Raw genomic sequence first — 20,897 nt, 5'->3', positions numbered from 1 at the left:
CCCAAATCTTTTTTTGAATATTTAGTAATCAGATATTTCTCTCCAGTTTGGACTATCACCAGTTGCTCTGTTCTTTGATAGAGAAAGAGAGAGAGAGAGAGATGGGTCCAGTTCTGGTGTCAAATCCAACTGTGACTCTCCTGCCAAAATGATTGTTTGAATTAAAGCTCATTCATGTATTCCCAAGTCTGTGATCATTGTTTCTGAGCTGAATAATTGTAAGTGAGCCCTTCATTTCCAAAGTATGAAACTTCTCATTCAGGTATAAATTTAAAATAGTATATACAGATCTGGCTGAAGGGTTTAAGTCTCTGAGACATGTTAACTCTAGATTACTCTGGCTCATTTTTGATGATTTCTTGAAGCTTGGCTCAGCATGTCATCAGCTGATCACTGTGGCCTTTTTTAATTCAGTGCTCTTTCCTCTTTGAAGCCAATTCAGTCCATGTGAAACTTGGTGCATGTTTTAACATTATCATGAAAAAGTCCATGACCCTATTGAAACAATAAGGTAGAGGAGCTAGAGAAGTGTTTGACAAAATTGGTTGTGGTGGAGAAAAGAAATCTGCGCAGGATGCATTATGTATTGGTCTGTTGACCCACACTGGGACTTTGTGCTGACTGTAAGTGACATTCTAAGTATTGTTTTGGAAGTAACAGGCTGCTTTAAAATGATAAATTGATTTTACGTTTTGAACAAAAATAGTTCTTTAGTGATAACATCGCAATTGCTTCTTGGTCTCCAGCGAATTTAAAACTGTCAATGCTATTGATGGTTGAGCAAGTTGATGACTGATTGGTAGGCTGGCCATAGTATAATTGAAGGGTCTGGGTTGTAAACATAAACCATTCAAGTTTGAGGAGTTTTTTTTTAGTACAGTAATAGTGTCTCTTAGTGTGGAGGCCCAGGTTCAAGTCTCATCTGCTCCAGAGCGCTCTAACAACTCCTTTGTACAGGTTGATTAAACAGTTAAATGAGAGTCCTTTTGCAATGGTGGTTTCCCACTTCTGAACCAAGAGGTCTGAGTTCAAGTCCTACTTGCTCCAGTGGTGTCTCTAAACAGATTGATTAGAAAATACCTGAAGTTCTAAATATTCAAGTTTCACTTTTGTGGCTTGTGCAATCTTTCAAAGCTCCTCAATCTAAATTGTGACCACCTTACTCCCACTCATTTTAATTTTGTACATTATAAGACAAATCTTCTGAGATATCTGACTTAAAAGGTAGAGGTTTATTTATTTGCATTAATTGCTTTTCATTGTTTGGTTTCAGGGGAAAATAAGAAACTATTTGCTCAACACAGGCAAAGTTACAAAAGCTTGAACAGCTTTTCCTAAAAACAAATAGGATAGATCAAAAAATACAATTAAAAAATTGATATTTTTAGTATTTTTGCCAGTGTGAAAGCTACATTACACAAGCATGTCACTGCCCTTAGTTCCAAACTGTCAACAAGGCAACATGTTCTGCGATTATACATTTCCCCAGCCCTTTGTCCTTGTTCTCTATACATTATTATAACCCAGATTAATGTTCAAGTAAGTAGTATCTTTAGCTCACTCTCACTTTTATACTTAAGAAGATGCCGCTGTGGAGATTAATGGCATTGGCCTAGTAATTTAGAGCCCCAGGCTAATGTTCTCAGGACATGGTTATCAGATCCATTCATGACAGGTGGTGAAATCTGTATTCAAAAGAAGAATGTAGTGGCAACCACGTAACGATTGTTGATTGTTCTAAAACTCCAATTGGTTCACTAATGTCCTTGATGGAAGGAAATCTGTCTTACATGGTGTGGCATACATGTGACTCCAGATCCACAGCAATGTGGTTGACTCTTAACTTCCCAACGGATGCTGACCCAGCTAGTGACCCCCACATCCCATAAACAAATGAAAAATATTGCAGTATGTTAAATAGATTTCCATTATTTCACAATTGTACACACTGTCTAACATAGAATACTCTCTTATGCTCTACCATATACATTTGCATGCTCTCAAGGGGTCTTCTCTTATTTTCCCCAAAAGCCTTCTCATTCTGACATCCACTCTTGCTGTCATATCCATATTCAGTTGCTGTCTTTAATGTACTATCATGGTTATTACGCTTTCATGTGATCTTATTCTTAACATGTATACTCATACATTTGCTTTTTCTCTTTCGACATTGTGGCAATTTGGCTGTTCACAAACTAGGTGCAGGATTACTTAAGATGTGTTCACACAAATACAATAGAAACTCAGCTCCCTTTTGATATTCTGGTTGCACATTAACACGGAGGTGCCTATAGGCTACTTGCCTGAAGTTTATAGAAAACATCAGAATGTTCATGGAACCTCTCATTGAGTTTTGAAACCTGTATCAGTGGGTGGATTTATGCTGTTTCATTCAAGTAGAAGATGACAGTAGAATTCTCCCTTTATAATTGCATTTTACATTCTTGGGCCATTTCAAAATGTTTTGCAAACGTTGGATTATTTTTAAAGATACTGGGGAGAGAATTGTTGTTATTCAGGTAAATGACTCCTCTGATTTTCCATATCAGTAGTCTCATGAGCAGAAAATTGACTAAATCCATTATTGATGGAGATAATTGAGTAATGAATGTTGAACTGAACAATAGCCAAGCCTGAGTTTGATATTCATATAACACGGTGACACAGTCAACACCAACAACCCCTTAAGGTGCATTGAAATCTCATTCCAGATTATCTATTTAACTGTTTAGAGTGAGGTTCCTGACTTAATATATTTTCTAATCTCCCTGTTCAGACCTGTTATTACACACCTCTGGCATTGGTGGGACTTGAGCCCAGGTCTTCTGGCCCAGAGCCATTCCACCACAAGTGACCCTGTCTCCTCCTGATTCAAGAACAAGTATGCAAAGTATAAGTGGAACCTAGGAACAAATTACTGCAAATGCTGGAATCTGTACTGAAAACAGTAAATGCTGGAGATCACAGCAGGTCAGACAGCATCTTGGTGAGAGCAAACTAACATTTCAAGTCAAGATGACTCTCCATCAGAGTTGAAGTGAAGTGTGAAGGGGACAGCATTTATGCAATAGTTTGGGGGATGGAGAGGTGGTGGTATAGTGGATGTAGGGTGTTGTTGGAGAAAAGATGTTGACAATTCAATTAAGAGATTGGAATGCGAGAATGGCAGAACATTGGTGTGTCTCGTGCCAGACTTGAATGTTCAGTAAGTGGAATGGGGGAGGTGAGGACATGATAACAAGCTGAAAGAAAGGGAAGAAATGAGAGTTCGTTCACAATTTAAAGGTGTTGAACTCAATACTACTCCAGAAGCCTATACAGGGCCTAATCTGAAGATGAAATGTTCCTCCAGTTTGCGCTGTGATTCACTGGGACTGTGCAGCATGCTGAGGATAGACAAGTGGACATGTGAGCAGGATGCTGTGTTAAAATGACCGGCAATGGGAAGGTCAAATCCTGTCTGTGCACAGACCCAAAGTCTTTTGCAAATACCCTGTCTGTGTTTAGTTTTTTTAATGTAGAGTAGGCCACATTGGGTGCAGCGAATACAATACACAAGATTGGAGATGATACAGGTGAAATGCTGCTTCACCTGGACAGAATGTTTAGGCCCTTGGACAGTGAGCAGGGAGGAGGTGAAGGGCAAATGTTGCGACTTCTGCATTTACTTGGGAAGGTACCGTGGAAAAGGGGGTTGTGTTGGTAGTTGTGGAATGGACTAGGGTATCCAGAGGGAACGATCCCTGCAAAATGTAAACAAGGGGAGTGAGGGAAAGATGTGTTTAATGGTTATGTTCTGCTGGAATTGTCTGTAGTGGTGGAGAATGATCCTTTAAATGCAGAGGTTGGTGGGATGAAAAGTGAGTACAAGGGGAACCTGATCACACTGTTGGGGCAAAGGCAGAAGCATAAGTGATAGGTCGGACGCCTTTGGGGGCCCTGCTAACCACAACCAGTGGGAAGCCACGGTCATGGAAGAAACAAACCATGTCAGCAGTGCTTCTGGCGCTGCGAGGCAGCAGTGCTAACCACTGTGCCACCGTGCCGCCTTTGGGGGCCCTGCTAACCACAACCAGTGGGAAGCCACGGTCATGGAAGAAACAAACCATGTCAGCAGTGCTGTTTTGGAAGGTGGCATCGAATGAAAAGATGCAACATAGGCGAAGGAACTGGGAGAATGGGATTGTATCCTTGCAGGATGTGGGGTGTGACAAGCTGTGTGAGCCTATCATCTTTTGTTTCCTGTCCACAGCCTCCATTATTTGGAAAGCACAAGGTCGCAGATCCCAAATCTTGTCCCAGAAAGAAGAGGGATTGAACCCTGTCTTGTTAGCACCCCATCTAGTCTACGCCAGTCACTGAGCCAACTAGTTTTTCCTGCAATCTATCTAATTGTGTTTAAAATAACATTGCCCAGTTGTGGTGTGCATTGGGCCAGAAGGTCCACGTTCAAATTCAATCAACTATGAAGGTGTGTCGTAACATGTCCAAATGGGTTGATAAGTTTTTTTTTGCATGATGGAGTTGCTGGGATTTTACATTCATATTTCCCCAAACTTCTTTCTGTCTCTTTCAAGACCCTACCCTCCAGCAGATTTCCTTGACCTAGTTACATGCTCCTACCTTCCACCCTGCTGCAAGACCCTGATACTCCATTACACTGCTACTCGTCTGTACTATATCATCTCTCTCTTTCTCCCACTCTCTTGTTTCCCTTTATTTCTTTGTCAAACTCTAACTGATGAAATCCATTCTTAAACCTCACTGAATGCAGTCATTCAGTTGGGAGCCAGATTTGTTTTGAAGTTTAGTTGCTGTACCTTAATCCTGATGTGTAATTGCTCATTTGTCCATATTTGGAGGACCCTTATGTTGTTATCAGGAATGTTGCGATGATTAGTTCTGATGGTGGCTAATTCAATTATCCTTTGTTAGAACCCACACAATACATTTCTGAATTAAAATCTCAGTGGCTGCAGCTTTAATAGACTGTAAAATGTGTCTCCCACCTATTATCTTGAACAAGCTGCCCTAGTTACTGTTACATGAAAGTAATTGAAGTACCACATTGTTTTTAAATGAAACTTCTACAAACTGTTTTTCTACTAAAACCTGAAGGCCCCGGTTGTTGTGGTTTTGGTATACCAACACGGTGAGGGCTAAAAGCTACTGTGGCTTTTCGGGGTATTTGGTACACTGAATAGAATGTTTCAAAGCTTGTAACGAGCATTGGTTTCTCCGTGTTAATAGCTTTTGACAAGTGTTTTCAAGTAACTGACAAGTTTCAATGTGAAGGTAGTTGGTGTAAACAGTGTTTTATTTTTGCCTGTTTTTCAGTGACCCTATCTTTCTGATAATTTGTTTTTTTTAAGGTGCATATGTTTTATAAAAATAAGTTAAGGGAAATATTTTATGAAAATTTCACCTCCTGTACCCACGTCCTCTGACAAATGATCCTCGCCCAGCCCTTGCTTAGAATAAGATGATCTGAAAAATCTGCAACTTCGGCTGCTGAAGCTGAGAAAGAAGGGCGTTGGCCATGTTTAGGGTTGGATGGGTGGGTGTGGGGCAGCGGTAGCATGATGGATAGATAGGTACAATCAATGAAGTTCAGGTAACCTCCGCTAAACCCTAGCTTTTACTGAAAGTTGTCAGTTGTCACCGTGGAGTTTTGCTGCTGCTTATGAAATCCCCTGCTCTCAACAGGCTGCTTTCAGCAAAGGAGGATTACTTTTACTGCCTTGTATTTTTGCTGCAGAGCAAGAATCACCACCATTCTTGTCATTTGTGTTTTCTTATTTCTGCACTGTTGCACACCCTTATTGTCATTGTCTGTTGTCTACCGTCCGCTTTCTGAATTCCCATGATCATGTTTTCTCCTCACTTTGCTTTCCTTACTCTTCCACGTGCTGTATTTTGCATGTTTTCCTCTGTGCTTTCACACAGCTTTTCCTGCATGAGCCACTGAGTGAAATTTATAGTGCAATATTAAAGTAGTGAGAAATACAGTCCTATGATGAAAGGCACTTTTGGAACATTTTATTCATTCATGGGATGTGGACATTGCTGGTGCGTCCAGCAATCATTGCCTAGTAGGCATAGTCATTTGAGAAATTGCTGATGAGCCACTATTTGAAGATACTTCAGTGGCTTGATAGAGCATTTTCAAGGACACTGAGGAGTCTGTCAGATTATTGAGAGTCTCACATGATATAAATTGGGTAGTAAGATCATGTACGATGAAACTGGACCTGCAGGTTTTCATTTGCAAAGTGATGACATGCTTTGTGCATCTGCAGCCAAAAAGCATGCTTTCAGCCTGCTTCAGTGTAACTGATTCTAGTTAACATATTTGGACATGTTATGACACATCTCTGGGACATTAGGACTTGAAACTGGACTCTAGGGAAATTTTAATCACCCTATTCAGGCATGTTATGGCACAAATACAGTTACAGGCACTGCCAATTTGTCACAAAGAGCCCCCCCCCAACTTTCTTACTGAATTATTGCATACACCCAATCCTAGTTTCAACTGAAACAAAAATAGCAATTGCTGGAAAAGCTCAGCATGTCTAGCAGCTTCTGTGAAGAGAGATCAGTTAATATTTTGGGTCTGGTGACCCTTCCTCACAACTCAACTGAGTTTCTTAACTCAATTTATAGATAGATATTTTAAATTAACTTGTTTAGACATATTGCAACACATGTCTAGAACATGTGGGACTTGAACCCTTGCCTCTTGGCTCAGAGGTAGGCGCACTGCCTTTGTTCGACAAGAGTCCTTGGATAAAGTCATCATAATTCCAATGGACCAGAGGGCTGATGTCTCATTAGAGAGAGAGGGAGAGATAACAGCTGGTCAGTTTAACTGAGGGTCACCACAACTTTGGTGAGGGGTGAAGTGAAGAAGGCTTGTGGCCTCAACCAGGACAGGAATTGAACCCATTGGCATCACTCTATCACAAATCAACTCATTCGGCCAACTGATCTAACTGACAATGAGTTTGAAATATGAGTCAACAGTTAGTACTCATTGCCTGAAAATTATTAACCCCTAACTGATGAATGGTTAACAAAAAACTCTTGTTGTTAGAAAGCTTGGGTTGAAGTCCCAACTGCTCCAAAGGTATGTAAACATGATTGATCAGTATCATAATTACAATGCCACTGTATCCCCAGGCAATTTGTTTTACTGTGGAAAGAGCTCAGCTCTTGGTTTGTGACAAACATTGTCGGTAAGCAGGAGGCTGACACCAGGTTTCTCAGCTTATCATCTTGTTATCTTTGTTATCAGACTGTAGGGCGATAAAGTACCAATGTACTTACAAGCTCAATCACTTGTAGCTTTTTTTTGTTTTGTTTTCCTCTTCGACGCCATATCAGCATTCTGTGTGCCATTTGGCCTGCATTTCATGAAAAGTGTATTACAGACCACCACAATTAAGTAGTTTTAGGGTGATGGTTTTAATGAACATAACTTGCATTTCACATTAAACAGTTTTTCTGTAAAAACTTCAGCGTGGGCAGTGTTAACCAAGATCACGTTAACGTGGACAAAGTGGAGAACTTTGTTATGCACCAGACCAAACTCAGTCAAAAGTGACCTGATAGAAATTTATAAAATGAAAAGGAGTATAGATAAACTTTAATGGTAATTGTCATTTCCGTAGGATGGGGATTTCATGATTTGTGGGGGACACATTTTGAAGTGAGAGAGAGAGGTTTTAAAAAGACATGGGGGCAATTATTTTTTAACAGTGTGGTTTGCGAGTGGAATGAACTTCCAGAGGAAGTGGTAGATGTGGGTACAATTATAATATTTAAAAGACATTTGGATAATTGCATGAATGGGAAAGGTTTGGAGGGATATGGGCCAGGAATAAGCAGTTGGGACTAATTTGGTTTGGGATTATGTTCGACATGGACTAGTTGGACCAAAGGGTCTGTTTCCATGCTGTGTGACTCTGATTAATTGATGTTTAAAAATATTTTGTGAAATGTAGGCATCACTGACACAGCCAGCTTTTATTGCCCACCTTTTGCCAGAACATTTCAGGGGCAGTTATGGGTTAACCACATTGCTGTTGGTCTGGAGTCACGTGTAAATCAAAGTAAGGACAACTGATTTCCTTCTCTAAAGTTACTCAGACTAGCTTCCAGGTCTATTACTGTAAATTTCACCAGCTGCCATGTTGTGATTTGAAGCATGTCCTTGGAGCTTTAACTTTGTTTAGGGTTACAAGTCTGGTGATATGACCATGAAGCCATCATCTCCCCCAGTGGCTAACTTCCATTCAACATCCAACAAAGAAGGTTTCTTTTAAAGAAAATTGTACAAAGTATTGCATGGAAAGTGCATTAGACATAATCAAACATTATGGATCACCCTATTAATTCCAGCTGTGCTGTAACAATACTATACTTTTACATGAGATTGTTAGCACAGAAATGCTGCATTAGCAGCTGGTGAACAGCCACTAATGTTTCCTCTTCATATACATTGGTCATTAAAAGGTTGGCAGTGCATCTGTAGGTGTAAACAGTTGATGGTGAATTAGCCATTATGTACTTGACCCACTCTTTAATCAAAAACTAAAGTTGAAATGATCGAGGGGACAGTTCCCTGGTAACATTTTTATTCATTTTTCCTTGCTGTTTTTGTCCCAGTCTGCAACGTCCTTCCTACCTTCCTTCATGGGCAATGCTGGTTTGCAAGGCAGTGCAATTCCACAGATATGACTGCATCATGAACCTTCTGAAGGGCGCATTCTGTGTGTCAGCCTAAATATCAAACATGTGTAGGCTGTTTGACAGGGGTCCCAAATAAACCTGATGATATCCTCAAACTGCATCCGTACAGACACTCCCAGCATCCTTTCTGTCCTTAGTGTACTCAGGTGTGCTGTTCTCCATGTCACTTCCCAGTTAGTGTATTGTCTTCCACTGATATCAGTGCTTACGCTCAGTGGGACTGCGATCCTTCATTTACATTAATGCATATTAATCACTGAATACCAAATTTAAAAACTTGACATGTTGGATGTGCACTCCCTCCGCACCCACACGCACACACCCAACCATTCCCTACGCGCATGCACATACATTCCCCCCCCCCCCCCCCCCACCCCCCCCCCCCCCCCCCACCACCGGGAATTCTGTGAACACACACACACACACACACACACACACACACACACACACACACCCTAGACTGCCACACATACACCCCACACCACTCCACACACCCAACACATGCAAACACTTTACCCAAGTGCTCTTATGAGGCGGTCAAAGGCATGATCTGAGTTGAAACTTTATTGCTGGAACAGCACAGCAGGTCAGGCAGCATCCAGGGAACAGGAGATTCGACGTTTCGGGCACAGGCCCTCCTTCAGGATTCCTGAAGAAGGGCCTGTGCCCGAAACGTCGAATCTCCTGTTCCCTGGATGCTGCCTGACCTGCTGTGCTGTTCCAGCAATAAAGTTTCAACTTTGATCTCCAGCATCTGCAGACCTCACTTTCTCCTCAAAGGCATGATCTGAACATTATATGTATATAACAATGAACAAAAACAACACAAACCAAACACAATTATACTCGTGCAAAATAGGAAAATCAGTACAGGTAATAATAAATAAAATAACTCAGCACAGCAAAACCTTAGCTCCCGACCTCTGAGAGCATTAAGTATTACACACAAATTTACTTGCAATTCTTCCTTCAAGGATATCAAGTATACTAGATCAAACTGTCAGGCTACAAAGTTCTACAAAGAAAAGAAATGTCAAGAGAACTTGAGAAGAAGTTCAGATGTGGGGCTGAAATGTCTTAAAACACATCCATTATGTCGTGAGAGAAAGAGTTAGTCTGGAGTTGTAGGAATTGAAGGAAGTTGCAGAGGTGTAGTGCAGTGAAGTGGAGTTAACATTTAGAGTCCAATATGACTCTTCAGAATCAAAGAATTTATTGGGGGCTGGGTTTTGGAGGTTTTGAGCAAAATGGATGTCACAAAAGTCATGCTCTGAATTTAATATTGAGTCTTGGAGGCTGTAAGGTGCCTAAGCAGAAAATGAAATGTTTGCTCCTTAAGTTTGCAGTGTCTTCGGTGAAATACTCTAGCAGACTCTGGATAGAAATGTTTGCATGGAAGCACAGTAATTTACTGCAATGACAAACAAATGGAAGATCAATGTCATTGCAACAGAGTGGAGCTGTTCCACAACATGATCACCCAGTCTGCATTTTGTCTCACCAGTCTAAAGGAGACCACATTATGACCAGCAAATACTGTAGACTAGATTAAAAGAAGTACAAGTAAAATGCTTCTTCACTTGGAAGGTACATTTGGGACCTTGTACAGGAAAGACGTGAGTGGGAATGTGTTACACCTTCTGCAATTGCATGGGAAGATGCCATGGTGGGGTTGATGTAGGGGGGTGTTGGTGAAGATGAGTGGATTAGCGTGCCACAGTCCCCTGTTTCTACAGGGGAAGATATGTTTGGTGACAGGGGAAGATATGTTTGGTGGTGGCATCCTGCTGGAGGTGACAGAAATAGTGGAATGTGATTGTTTGAATGTGGAGATTGATGGAGTAAAAAGTGAGGTCGGGGAAGCATTATTATTGTTCTGCAAGGAGGAGAAAGGATGAGGGAGATGGTCAGAGAGGATTGAAGGGCCTTGGTGAGGGGTAGAATTCCTTTGTTGACTAATAAAGGTCATGTTGGAGGCAGCCTGATGACTGGCATCATCAGAATAGATGCAACAGAGAAACTGAGAGAAATGAAATGGAATCCTTACAGGAGGTGTATTAGAGGTAATAATTGGTGTTGTTAGGATTGGATGTTGATGGACAGCCTATCCCCAGAATTGGAAACAGCGAAGTCAAAGAAGGGAACAAAAGAGTTACAGATGAACCAGGTGAAGGTGAGAGAATGATGGAACTCATAGTCCAGTCGAAAACAGGAAAACAGCACCAATGGCACCATAGTTGTATTGGAGCAAGAGTTGTGGGTGGAATAAGGAATAAAGAGTCGGGCTATGAGTTCCCATAGCCACACCTTTGACTTGGAAGAAGTGAGAAGAGTTGAATGAAAATTTGTCCAAAGTGACAATGAGCTCAGCTTATTAAGCGAAGAAAGACGATAGTGGATGGAGACAGTGCAGCCCTTTTTTCAAAGAAGAAATGGAAAGCCTTCAGACCATCCCGATGGGGAATAGATGTTTAGATGGATTGCACACCAATGTTGAATATGAGAGAAAGTGAGGGCTGCAGATGCTGGAGATCAGAGCTGAAAATGTGTTGCTGGAAAAGCGCAGCAGGTCAGGCAGCATCCAAGGAGCAGGAGAATCGACGTTTCGGGCATAAGCCCTTCTTCAGGAATGAGGAAAGTGTGTCCAGCAGGCTAAGATAATCTTAGCCTGCTGGACACACTTTCCTCATTCCTGAAGAAGGGCTTATGCCCGAAACGTCGATTCTCCTGTTCCTTGGATGCTGCCTGAAATGCTGCAATGTTGAATATGAGGTGACTAAGGTAAGTTGTGCTGCCAATGTAAACCATCAGAAAAGTCAAAAAGCACACGACACCGGGTTATAGTCCAACAGATTTGTTTGAAACAGCAAGCTTTTGGAGCTGCTGCTCCTTCCTCAGGCAGCTAGTGAGAGAGAATACACTGGACAGAATTTATAAGTGAAACATCAAAGGGTCATATGATTAAAGGATAAAACCCAGATGGCTATCAACTCTTTAATCAGTTGGAATGGAGGTGCAGGTTTGGATTGATTAATATGTAAATTCCAGTTTCTGTCAGACTGGTTTTATTTCCAAAGTAGCAATTTACCACATTGACTGACTGTATTCAGATTGTGTGCTTTTTAGAAAAAATAGAATGTATTAGCAAATATTAATTCACCCCACAGATTTATGTGTGTGTGTGTGAGAGAGAGAGTGAGGGGAGTATATGTGCGTTTGTGTGTGTGTGTGTGTGAGGGAGTATATGCGTGTGAGTGAGTGTGTATGTATGTTAGAAGGTCAGTGTGAGTGTTTGTGCTGCCTGAGGAAGGAGCAGGATCTCCAGAAGATTGCGGTTTCAAATAAGCCGTTGGGCTATAACCTGGTGTTATGTGATTTTTGACTTTGTCCACCCCTGTCCAAGACCAGCACCTCCACGTTATCAGAAGAATCACTAATGCAAGTGGAAAGAGACTGAACGAGGGGGGCAAGACACAGTCAAGATAGGAAGGAATAAGTTCTGTCAGGCAGGAACAGGCTGAGCCAATGAGTCTGTCAAGCCAGTCCTGTTTGTGAATTTTGCGAAGGATGTAGAAGTGGGATGTGCAAGGTGGGAGAATATTAGGTGGGAATTGTGGAGGGGAGATCAGGAGGAAATGAGGTCAGTGATGTTAACTCTATTTCTGTGTCTACAGATAGTGCTATACCTGTTGAGTTTCTCCAGCACTTTTTTGTTTTTATTAATGGAGAATAGAGATTGGAGGATTATGGTGTGATTGACTGTGTTTGAGCCTGAATGACTGAGTTAAAATGACGTCACAGCCACAGCAGACATTTTTTAAGCCTTTGTTAGAACTGTTTGCAGCTGTAGGAAAGATTTAAACAGCACATTATGTGAGTAATGAGAACAATACTCAGAAGTGGCAACATATCTGACACTTCTGAGAATAGAGCTAGAGCACTAATGGGTAAACAAAGGATTCAGAATCAATTTCTTTGAGCAGGGGTAATGAGTATTGAAACAAAATCACAATCCCCAAGAAGACTGAAAACCTAAGAAGTGGATTTGGGCAATGGAGGGGGCTGGAGTGGGTTTGGGGAATAGACCGGATTGGGTAGGTTTTAGAGGATAGCCATAGTAGATAGAAGGCAGGGTAGAGAACTAGAGTTTAAGAGATTGGTTTGGGAGAAGTGATTGATTTGATGGAAGATTGTTAGATGGGTTTGGGGGAAAGTTGTTAGAGAAGTTTCTTCAATCAATTCGACTTTTGGTTGTCAGCAGTACTGGGACAGGTTTTGAATATAATTATAGAAATGCCTGGTAAGTGTAATCTCTCATTTTATGTGCTTTCTTGTTTCATTTCATGTACTTATTTTGGAAGTTATTTTTCTTTGTCCTTTGTTTGTGATGTATGTATTGTGTGTTTTAGATCTGGTAATGTGTCATGAGGCAAGTTTAATAAATTATCTGAGAATAAGAAATCCTGTACAGGGCAGTGACCATAGCATGGTAGAATTTAGCATTTAGTTTGAAATTAGTTTGGGTTGGGGGGGTTTCGGAGCAGGAAAATCGACGTTTCGGGCAAAAGCACTTCATCAGGAATAGAGGCAGAGTGCCTGCAGGGTGCACTCTACCTCTATTCCTGATGAAGGGCTTTTGCCCGAAATGTCGATTTTCCTGTTCCTCGGATGCTGCCTGAACTGCTGTGCTTTTCCAGCTCCACTCTAATCTAGAGTCTGGTTTCAAGCATCTGCAGTCCTTGTTTTTATCCCGTAGGTGGGACCTCTACAAACAGGATGGTCTTCACCTGAACCATATCTAATTTCTGTACATTTCTCCAATTCTTGCTCCATTACAAGAATATGTATCTTGCTTTAATGGCTCTAGGTAGAGCATATTTATGGTGCCAAATCAAGCAGCACTCCAATTAGCACATGTGACTGACTGCATGGTCAGAATGACTTGGTTGGGGGCGGAGGGAGGTAAACAGAAAACCCATGGATCAGTACTTCAGCTCAAATGCCTGGAGTGCTGGTTAGGATGTCCACTTATCAAAACTCGAAGTTTCCATGTACATTATTTAATTTAATTGACCCAGATGAATACACACACCACTAATATTCAATGACTACACAGCTGCTGCATTATTTTGTCTTTGAGAAACAGCTGTTGTGTATGGACCTTGGAGATCCATACAGCAGCAGGAGATATTTCCAGGAATGTAGCACACCACTGGGGCTTCATCTCTAGTCCACATATGCTCTTGGAAAGTCAGAAATCAGGTTGGGGAGCTTCCCACAGTAGGGAATTTGAGCTGATCAATGAAACAAATCATTGTTTTGAAATCCAGTCTCTTTCCACAAGTTATACAGAAGAGAAAAATCTGTATGTTTAAAATAAATAGATTGTAGCTTGTTTGTGAAGCATTTGTCATTTGGGGGAAAGACATTTCATCTATACAAGTTTTACTTTTACCTGCTAACACCTTGTTAAAATATCCTTTGATTTCAGGTGTTCAAGTGATTAAAAATCATAGAAATAAATGTCTTGTTGTGATTTGTATACCTATACAAATCTTACTGGATTTGGTATATAGAATTGTAGGTTTTTTTGTTGTAATTTCATTGTCTCTTTCACAATATCCCCTCACCCCATTCTTAATTAATTTTCTCCTGTTCCCCTCCTCTCTTTTATCAATGTATTGCCTCATTTGCTGGGAAGCCAATAAATGGTCACTGAATGTGAATTCAAATGGAAATCTTTGCAATAACTATTTCTGGGCTATTTGGGGATATCCTAGCTGAGCATGAAAACATGATCAGAATATTTTCCTCCATTACTCAGACATATTGAAGCTTGCTGCTGAGTTATGGGGAGAATTCGCAAGTCCTTTATTCAGAAATAACAATTTGATGATTTATGATGTGAACTGGGAATAGAGTTTCACAGTATCAAGAAGTCATTAAAGAAACTCCATATGCAACGTTGGGATTCTGATTACCTTGCTGTAAATTTCATATTAGGCAATAAAAATTGCGAACAATAATTAATACTCGTTAGAAAATTTGTTTTAAACTGCTTTTTAATTAAACAACTGTAAATCTTAAGGTCTAAAATCAGTGAGGTAATTTATGAATTTTTTACTTGTTAACTCTTGTTAAGCGAATTAAATGTTATTGGTTGTTCTCAAAACATTGAACCAGTACATTCTCTCATATGACTCTCCATAATCAGGTGTCAGTTACTCTGGTGGACTGAGCTAAATCAAAATCTTAACAGAATTTGCTCTTTCTATCTGAATAAGTGATATTTCCTAGTACTGTTTTCACTAGCAGTGTTTAAATATGTGATATTAGGTAAAATTTTCTATTTTTTAAAAAAAAGTATTTCAGTTTATTTATGCACAGTTCAAAAGCAGCAGTTTAACCACTTTCACAATGAGATTTTAAAACCACCTGTGGCTTTATAGCAGCTCACATTAGGTATTATAGTACCATTCATTGATTCTGCCCAACAAACTGTTCATCTTTATTGGGTTTTGCTTCTGTCTATTGCAAATTTCTCTGAAAGTATGCTTCAAAATGAGTCACTCCTAACAACACAACCTCAGAGGTGCTATTGATATGATTGGGAACTTCCTTCCCACACAACGGCCATAATATTCCGACACTGTAGAAACAGTCAGAGAGCTTTGAGCGTGAATAACAGCTGCCTTCCTAAACGTGCTGTCTAACACCAAGGATCATGGCTAGCATGGTAGTGGTTATACTTTTGTGTTTCATTTTGTTTATAGCCAAATTGCTTCCTGTTGTCCAGAAGGTGTTGAATGTATGCTGTACCGTGAGTGTCAGCATGTCCATCATAGCTGAGCATCATTATGTCTTAATATCCATATGGCAGTGGCTATTGCTTGACCATCAAGTATACAGAGCTGGAAATGTGTTGCTGGAAAAGCGCAGCAGGTCAGGCAGCATCCAGGGAACAGGAGAATCGACGTTTCAGGCATAAGCCCTTCTTCAGAAGAAGGGCTTATGCCCGAAACGTCGATTCTCCTGTTCCCTGGATGCTGCCTGACCTGCTGCGCTTTTCCAGCAACACATTTCCAGCTCTGATCTCCAGCATCTGCAGACCTCACTTTCTCCATCAAGTATAGAGATCTTGCCTTTTTACCCCTGTTCACTGAGCATCTACTGTAGTCCTGGCTTAGATCAGCTATACTGGCATGGGATGGTCATTGAACCTTGGATTTTCCAACTAGCTAAAACTCAGTCACTGTCTGGATAAACTTGTTGCAGAAGTGAATTCTACCTTCATATCACCTGGGAGGAATGCTTCAAATTATTTCTAAACACAGAGAAACACATGATTAATTATTGAATAATTTATTCGTCATCTATCCACTAACACTCAATAAAGTTTCACTTGGAGGGTCGGCCTATCACTTTTCAGACCGCTCTTGAACTAGAGTAGGCATGCACACGAGTCATCCATGGCCAGTCTCTCTGACATTATTTCTCACCACTTGCCCTTCACTCAAGAAGTCCTGGCCTCTGCATGTCACTTGGTCAGAGTGGTGTGCCTCAGATAGACACCTTGACCAACACTTATTGACATTCTGTCTCTTCATGCAAATGGCCTGATTGCTGATGCGGTATTCTTTTGCATTGTCAGTTTTTTTAAAAATAAATCTCCTGACTATAACAGGAAAAAAGCAAACTGCTGTTGCCATTGCCTGAATAAGGTATTCTTTAGAAGTCGTGCATTTTGATCCAGGCAGTAACTCGCTTGGGATGATCTCTCGTTGATTTCATTTCTCTGATTAAATTGTCATGCCTCTATGTATCTTAACAATAATAGGCTGGAATCCACTGGTCCATGTGATGATGAAGCAGATGGAAATTAAGCCTCGTAACACCTTTTGGTGCTGCTGATAATTAACATTTTCAGATGTACTTTTATTTAGTTAAATGTACACGTTTTATATTATTTTTAACACTGTAGGAGCCCATTTCCTTCCTATGTGTTTAATCCTGTAAAAGACAATTATACCTATTCAATCTGTGTTTAATGACATATGAGCCTATGCTGTAAGAAACCAAGACCCCTTAACTGTAAAGACCCATGTCCTCTCTCTTTGTTTCTAATTCTGTAAGTGCCCACGCTTTTGCTACTGTATTGTGTTCGATCCTATAGGAGGCCATGCTTAACCTTGTTATTTAATCTTGTAAGAATCTATTCACTCCTTAATTGTGTTATATTCCTATATGAGCCCATGCTGTAACAATTCATTCTCTCTCTGTCTTGGGGCTAGTGATGTGCGGAGTAATTTGAGCAATAACATACAGCTGTAAGTACTGCACCAGAGAATCTTGGGTAGGCTGGACACTCTCACTCTCTGCTACAGTACAGGTGGTGTAAGTATGTCATTGCCGTTCGATCATGCCTTTGCAAGTTCTAAACAGCATCTCTACTATTCCATTTGGCAAAAACTTTAATATTATCAAAATGTTCTCTTGTCAGATTTGGCTGGAGGTAGCAGAGTGCCAAATGCCAATGTTGCCTTCAGGCAATTGCCATTCAAGCTGTATCAGTCAGCCAGTTAAAATGATGTATTTTTCTAGGTATGATCGAACAGGAAATAATGGCTTCCATTTTCTAAAAGACAGATTAACCTCTTCACCGCCATTTCAATGATGTGCTATCTGGATCACACTGACCTGCATTCAGCTTTACAGTGCGATTTTCCCAACCCCGTTGACTTGTGATAAGTGTAAAGGTTTTCTGTTTTATGTATTCTCCAATTGGACATCCTGCACAATTTACAATGGCCACTGCTATCTCTCCATTAACATTTCTCTGAGTTGATGACCAGGAGGTATGCAAAAGATACTGTGGCGAAAAGATGTACTGAGCACTTCCTTGTAGCCTTTGCTTGGTTCTCCATAGAGCTAAGGCTGGAAGTACAGTAGAGCAGGGGTTTCCAACCTGCAGTCCACTACTCTGGTGCATTGGAATGTCAGTGTGCTGCTGTTCATTCAATTATATAGTACAGGTGGTGGCCATTTGATCTATTGTGCCTGTGCTCAGTCTCAAAATTTTGGGCAAATTGCCAAAAAAAATTATTATAGTTAATTGTAAAGGTATCCCTTCAACTCCCTCCCAGACAAAAATAACAAAAATCCATTGCCTTTGGTGAAGGGGTTAAAGACTGACTTTATCTCCTGGTGGGAAATAATTTTGTTCTTTCTAAACTTTCCAGGTAAAAGTACCCCTGTAAACAGGCCTGGCTCGGCCGACTCTGTCAAGTCCCACGATACTTTCCAGCCCTTTGGCGCTGATGACGGTGACCCGTTTCAAAGTAAAAAGGGGCTCGGTGACCCATTCAGCGGTAAAGATCCCTTCACGCCTACTTCCTCAAGTAAAACTTCTAAAGACTCTTCTTTGGGTTTTGCAGACTTCAGCTCTGTAAGTTGAGATCAGTGATACTCTCTGTCCACAATCACCCCCTCCTGTCCCCCCTCACAACTCCACTCTGCTAGTATGATCATTCTACTAAAGCGTACAACTGGACACCTCACCAGCTTCTCTTACCATTCTTTTGAAAATCATGCTAGCCATTTCTCCATAATAATACTGATCTCTTAAATATCTCTTGCCCTTTCCTCTCTTTCTGTCTAACATAGTGAAGAAAAAAAATCTTCTAATAAGTGGCCAAACTTAAATGACAGCTAGCAGCCTGTCCACGTATTCTTGAGATGGATGTAGTGGGGGAATGTATTTCTGTAACCATTGGCAACTGACCAATTCTGCTTTGGCAAGGGGCTAACTGATTCCTACCATCAATAAGTTGGATACAATGACTATTCGGAGGCTGTCAGAGACTGGATTGAAGTGTTTATTTTGGTTCTCTCCAAGCTGACAATTCTTTCCAAATAAAGTGCAACCATGATGGCAGATTCATCAAGGCCTTTGGCCAGGCATATTTTAGTTGGTGGATGTGTGTTAACATTTCTTATCCTTCTCTTCCACTCCCTACACCCTGCACCTCCTCTGCTACCCAGCCCACTGCCCACCATCTCTCCACCATGCCCTGTCTGAAACAATTAGCTTCCTGTAATATTCAGCTGGTGCATGCACGGCACTGATGATGAACTGGAATTTTTATTAACCCGTATCAACAGTATCACTACTCAGCTCCCAGAACTGAGTGTGTGTTTCGTGTGAGTTTAGTGTTCACCCGTGTCCATTCTTTATGTGTGTACATTTAAGTTGTATAAAGTTCATGAACTTAGTGTTATGAGTGAACTATGAATTAAGCCAAGCCAACAAGAAACATGGGAGAGGCATCACTAGGTTTTGAGCAATAAGCTAATGTAAGCTTTGCTTTTAAGATTCCCTATTATATTTTTATGTTAATGTTGGAAGTATCTCTTTTTCTTTATCTTTTAAAGTAATTTACTTGTTTGTAAAGTTTACAATTTAGGTAGAGGCTGTCTTTGTTTTAAGAGTGTCTAGAAGCGCTTTACCTCTGTGTTCCAGCAGTTGTCCCATGGAAAAAAATCAATCGCATGTCATTATAAGGTTGAAGCTGATAGACACGTCTTCATTCATCATTACCTTTTTTCTTGAATTGGTTTTGACAGTGCCACCACAGTTTCCAGAACAAAAATTTGTTAGTGTTTAGAGATGAGACTGTGCCGATGATGATTTTAGGAAAAGAAAATAATTACTTTCAATGGATTATGTGCCCGTTACCACTTTCCTCTAGCAGCCTAAACAAAGGTGAGTAATGTGGAGCCATGAACCAATTCAAATGTCAGAGGTGTGTTTTTTTATGCAGTACGCTCAGTTTGGAACATACTGGCATTCCTGTTTCTGACTGTACGAAATGCCATCTAAATGGTGGTGTTTGCTTCACTTTTGAAGGAACTCTTAAAATGTGATCATCGTGACAGCCTATGGTCCTCGTTTCTCATTTTTCTTTAAATCTTTTTTAAAGTCTGAAATACTGAAGTGTGAATCTATGCCAGTGGAGTGTCACAAGGATTGATGCTGAGTCCACTACTTTTCGTCATTTATATAAATGATCTGGATGTGAGCGTAAGAGGTATAGTTAGTAAGTTTGCAGATGACACCAAAATTGGAGGTGTAGTGGACAGCGAAGAAGGTTACCTCAGATTACAACGGGATCTTGATCGGATGGGCCAATGGGCTGAGAAGTGGCAGATGGAGTTTAATTTAGATAAATGTGAGGTGCTGCATTTTGGGAAAGCAGATCTTAGCAGGACTTATACACTTACTGGTAAGGTCCTGGGGAGTGTTGTTGAACAGAGAGACCTTGGAGTGACTCTTTGAAAGTGGAGTCACAGGTAGATAGGATAGTGAAGAAGTTATTTGGTATGCTTTTCTTTATTGGCCAGAGTATTGAGTACAGGAATTGGGAGGTCATGTTGCGGCTGTCCGGACCTTGGTTAGGCCACTGTTGAAATATTGCATGCAATTCTGGTCTTCTTCGTATCGGAAAGATGTTGTGAAATTTGAAAGAGTTCAGAAAAGATTTACAAGCGTGCTGCCAGGGTTGGAGGACTTGCTCTATAGGGAGAGGCTGAATAGGCTGGGGCTGTTTTCCCTGGAACGTCAGAGGCTGAGGGGTGACCGTATAGAGATTTATAAAATTATGAAGGGCATGGATGGGGGAGTCCAGAACTAGAGCGTTTAGGGTGAGAGGGCGAAGTTATAGAAGAGATCTAAGGGGCAACTGTTTCACGCAGAGGGTGGTGCGTGTATGGAATGAGCTGCCAGAGGAAGTGGTGGAGGCTGGTACAATTGCAACATTTTAAAGGCATCTGGATGGGTATATGAATAGGAAAGGTTTGGAGGAATATGGGGCGGGTGCTGGCAGATGGGACTAGATTGGGTTGGGATATCTGGTCAGCATGGACGAGTTGGACCGAAGGGTCTGCTTCCGTGCTTTACATCTCTATGACTCAATTGGCAATCTGTATGATTAGAAGGTGAGTAGAGGTAAACTATTTAATGTGGATGTGTAATTATACAGGATTCATATAGATGGTGATGGCTGTTACCTTCGGATGACATATTGTCTTTACCTGCACGGGTACACAATGGCTACAGTGTGTACGATCTACATTCTAATTTACTG

The 20,897-nt window shown here is 40.9% G+C and overlaps 1 protein-coding gene across 14 annotated transcripts in view; it reads left to right on the top strand.

Annotated features, from left to right (window-relative positions):
• The window catches only part of eps15l1a (epidermal growth factor receptor pathway substrate 15-like 1a), a 390,058-nt gene that overhangs the window by 330,637 nt on the left and 38,524 nt on the right, over window positions 1-20,897 (top strand). For 8 of the 14 annotated variants that reach the window (XM_043720770.1, XM_043720773.1, XM_043720772.1 and 5 more), the window contains one exon: window positions 17,994-18,199. The exons of 4 other annotated variants lie outside the window; for them this stretch is intronic. In XM_043720770.1, the coding sequence (XP_043576705.1) occupies window positions 17,994-18,199 (206 nt within the window). The remainder of the gene's footprint in view (window positions 1-17,993; window positions 18,200-20,897) is intronic. 2 more of the 14 variants (XM_043720776.1, XM_043720774.1) reach the window with 2 other exon arrangements.

The sequence above is a fragment of the Chiloscyllium plagiosum genome, chromosome 31 (genome assembly GCF_004010195.1).
Source record: "Chiloscyllium plagiosum isolate BGI_BamShark_2017 chromosome 31, ASM401019v2, whole genome shotgun sequence".
Classification (NCBI taxonomy): Eukaryota; Metazoa; Chordata; class Chondrichthyes; order Orectolobiformes; family Hemiscylliidae; genus Chiloscyllium; species Chiloscyllium plagiosum.
This window is presented reverse-complemented; position numbering and strand designations above follow the sequence as displayed.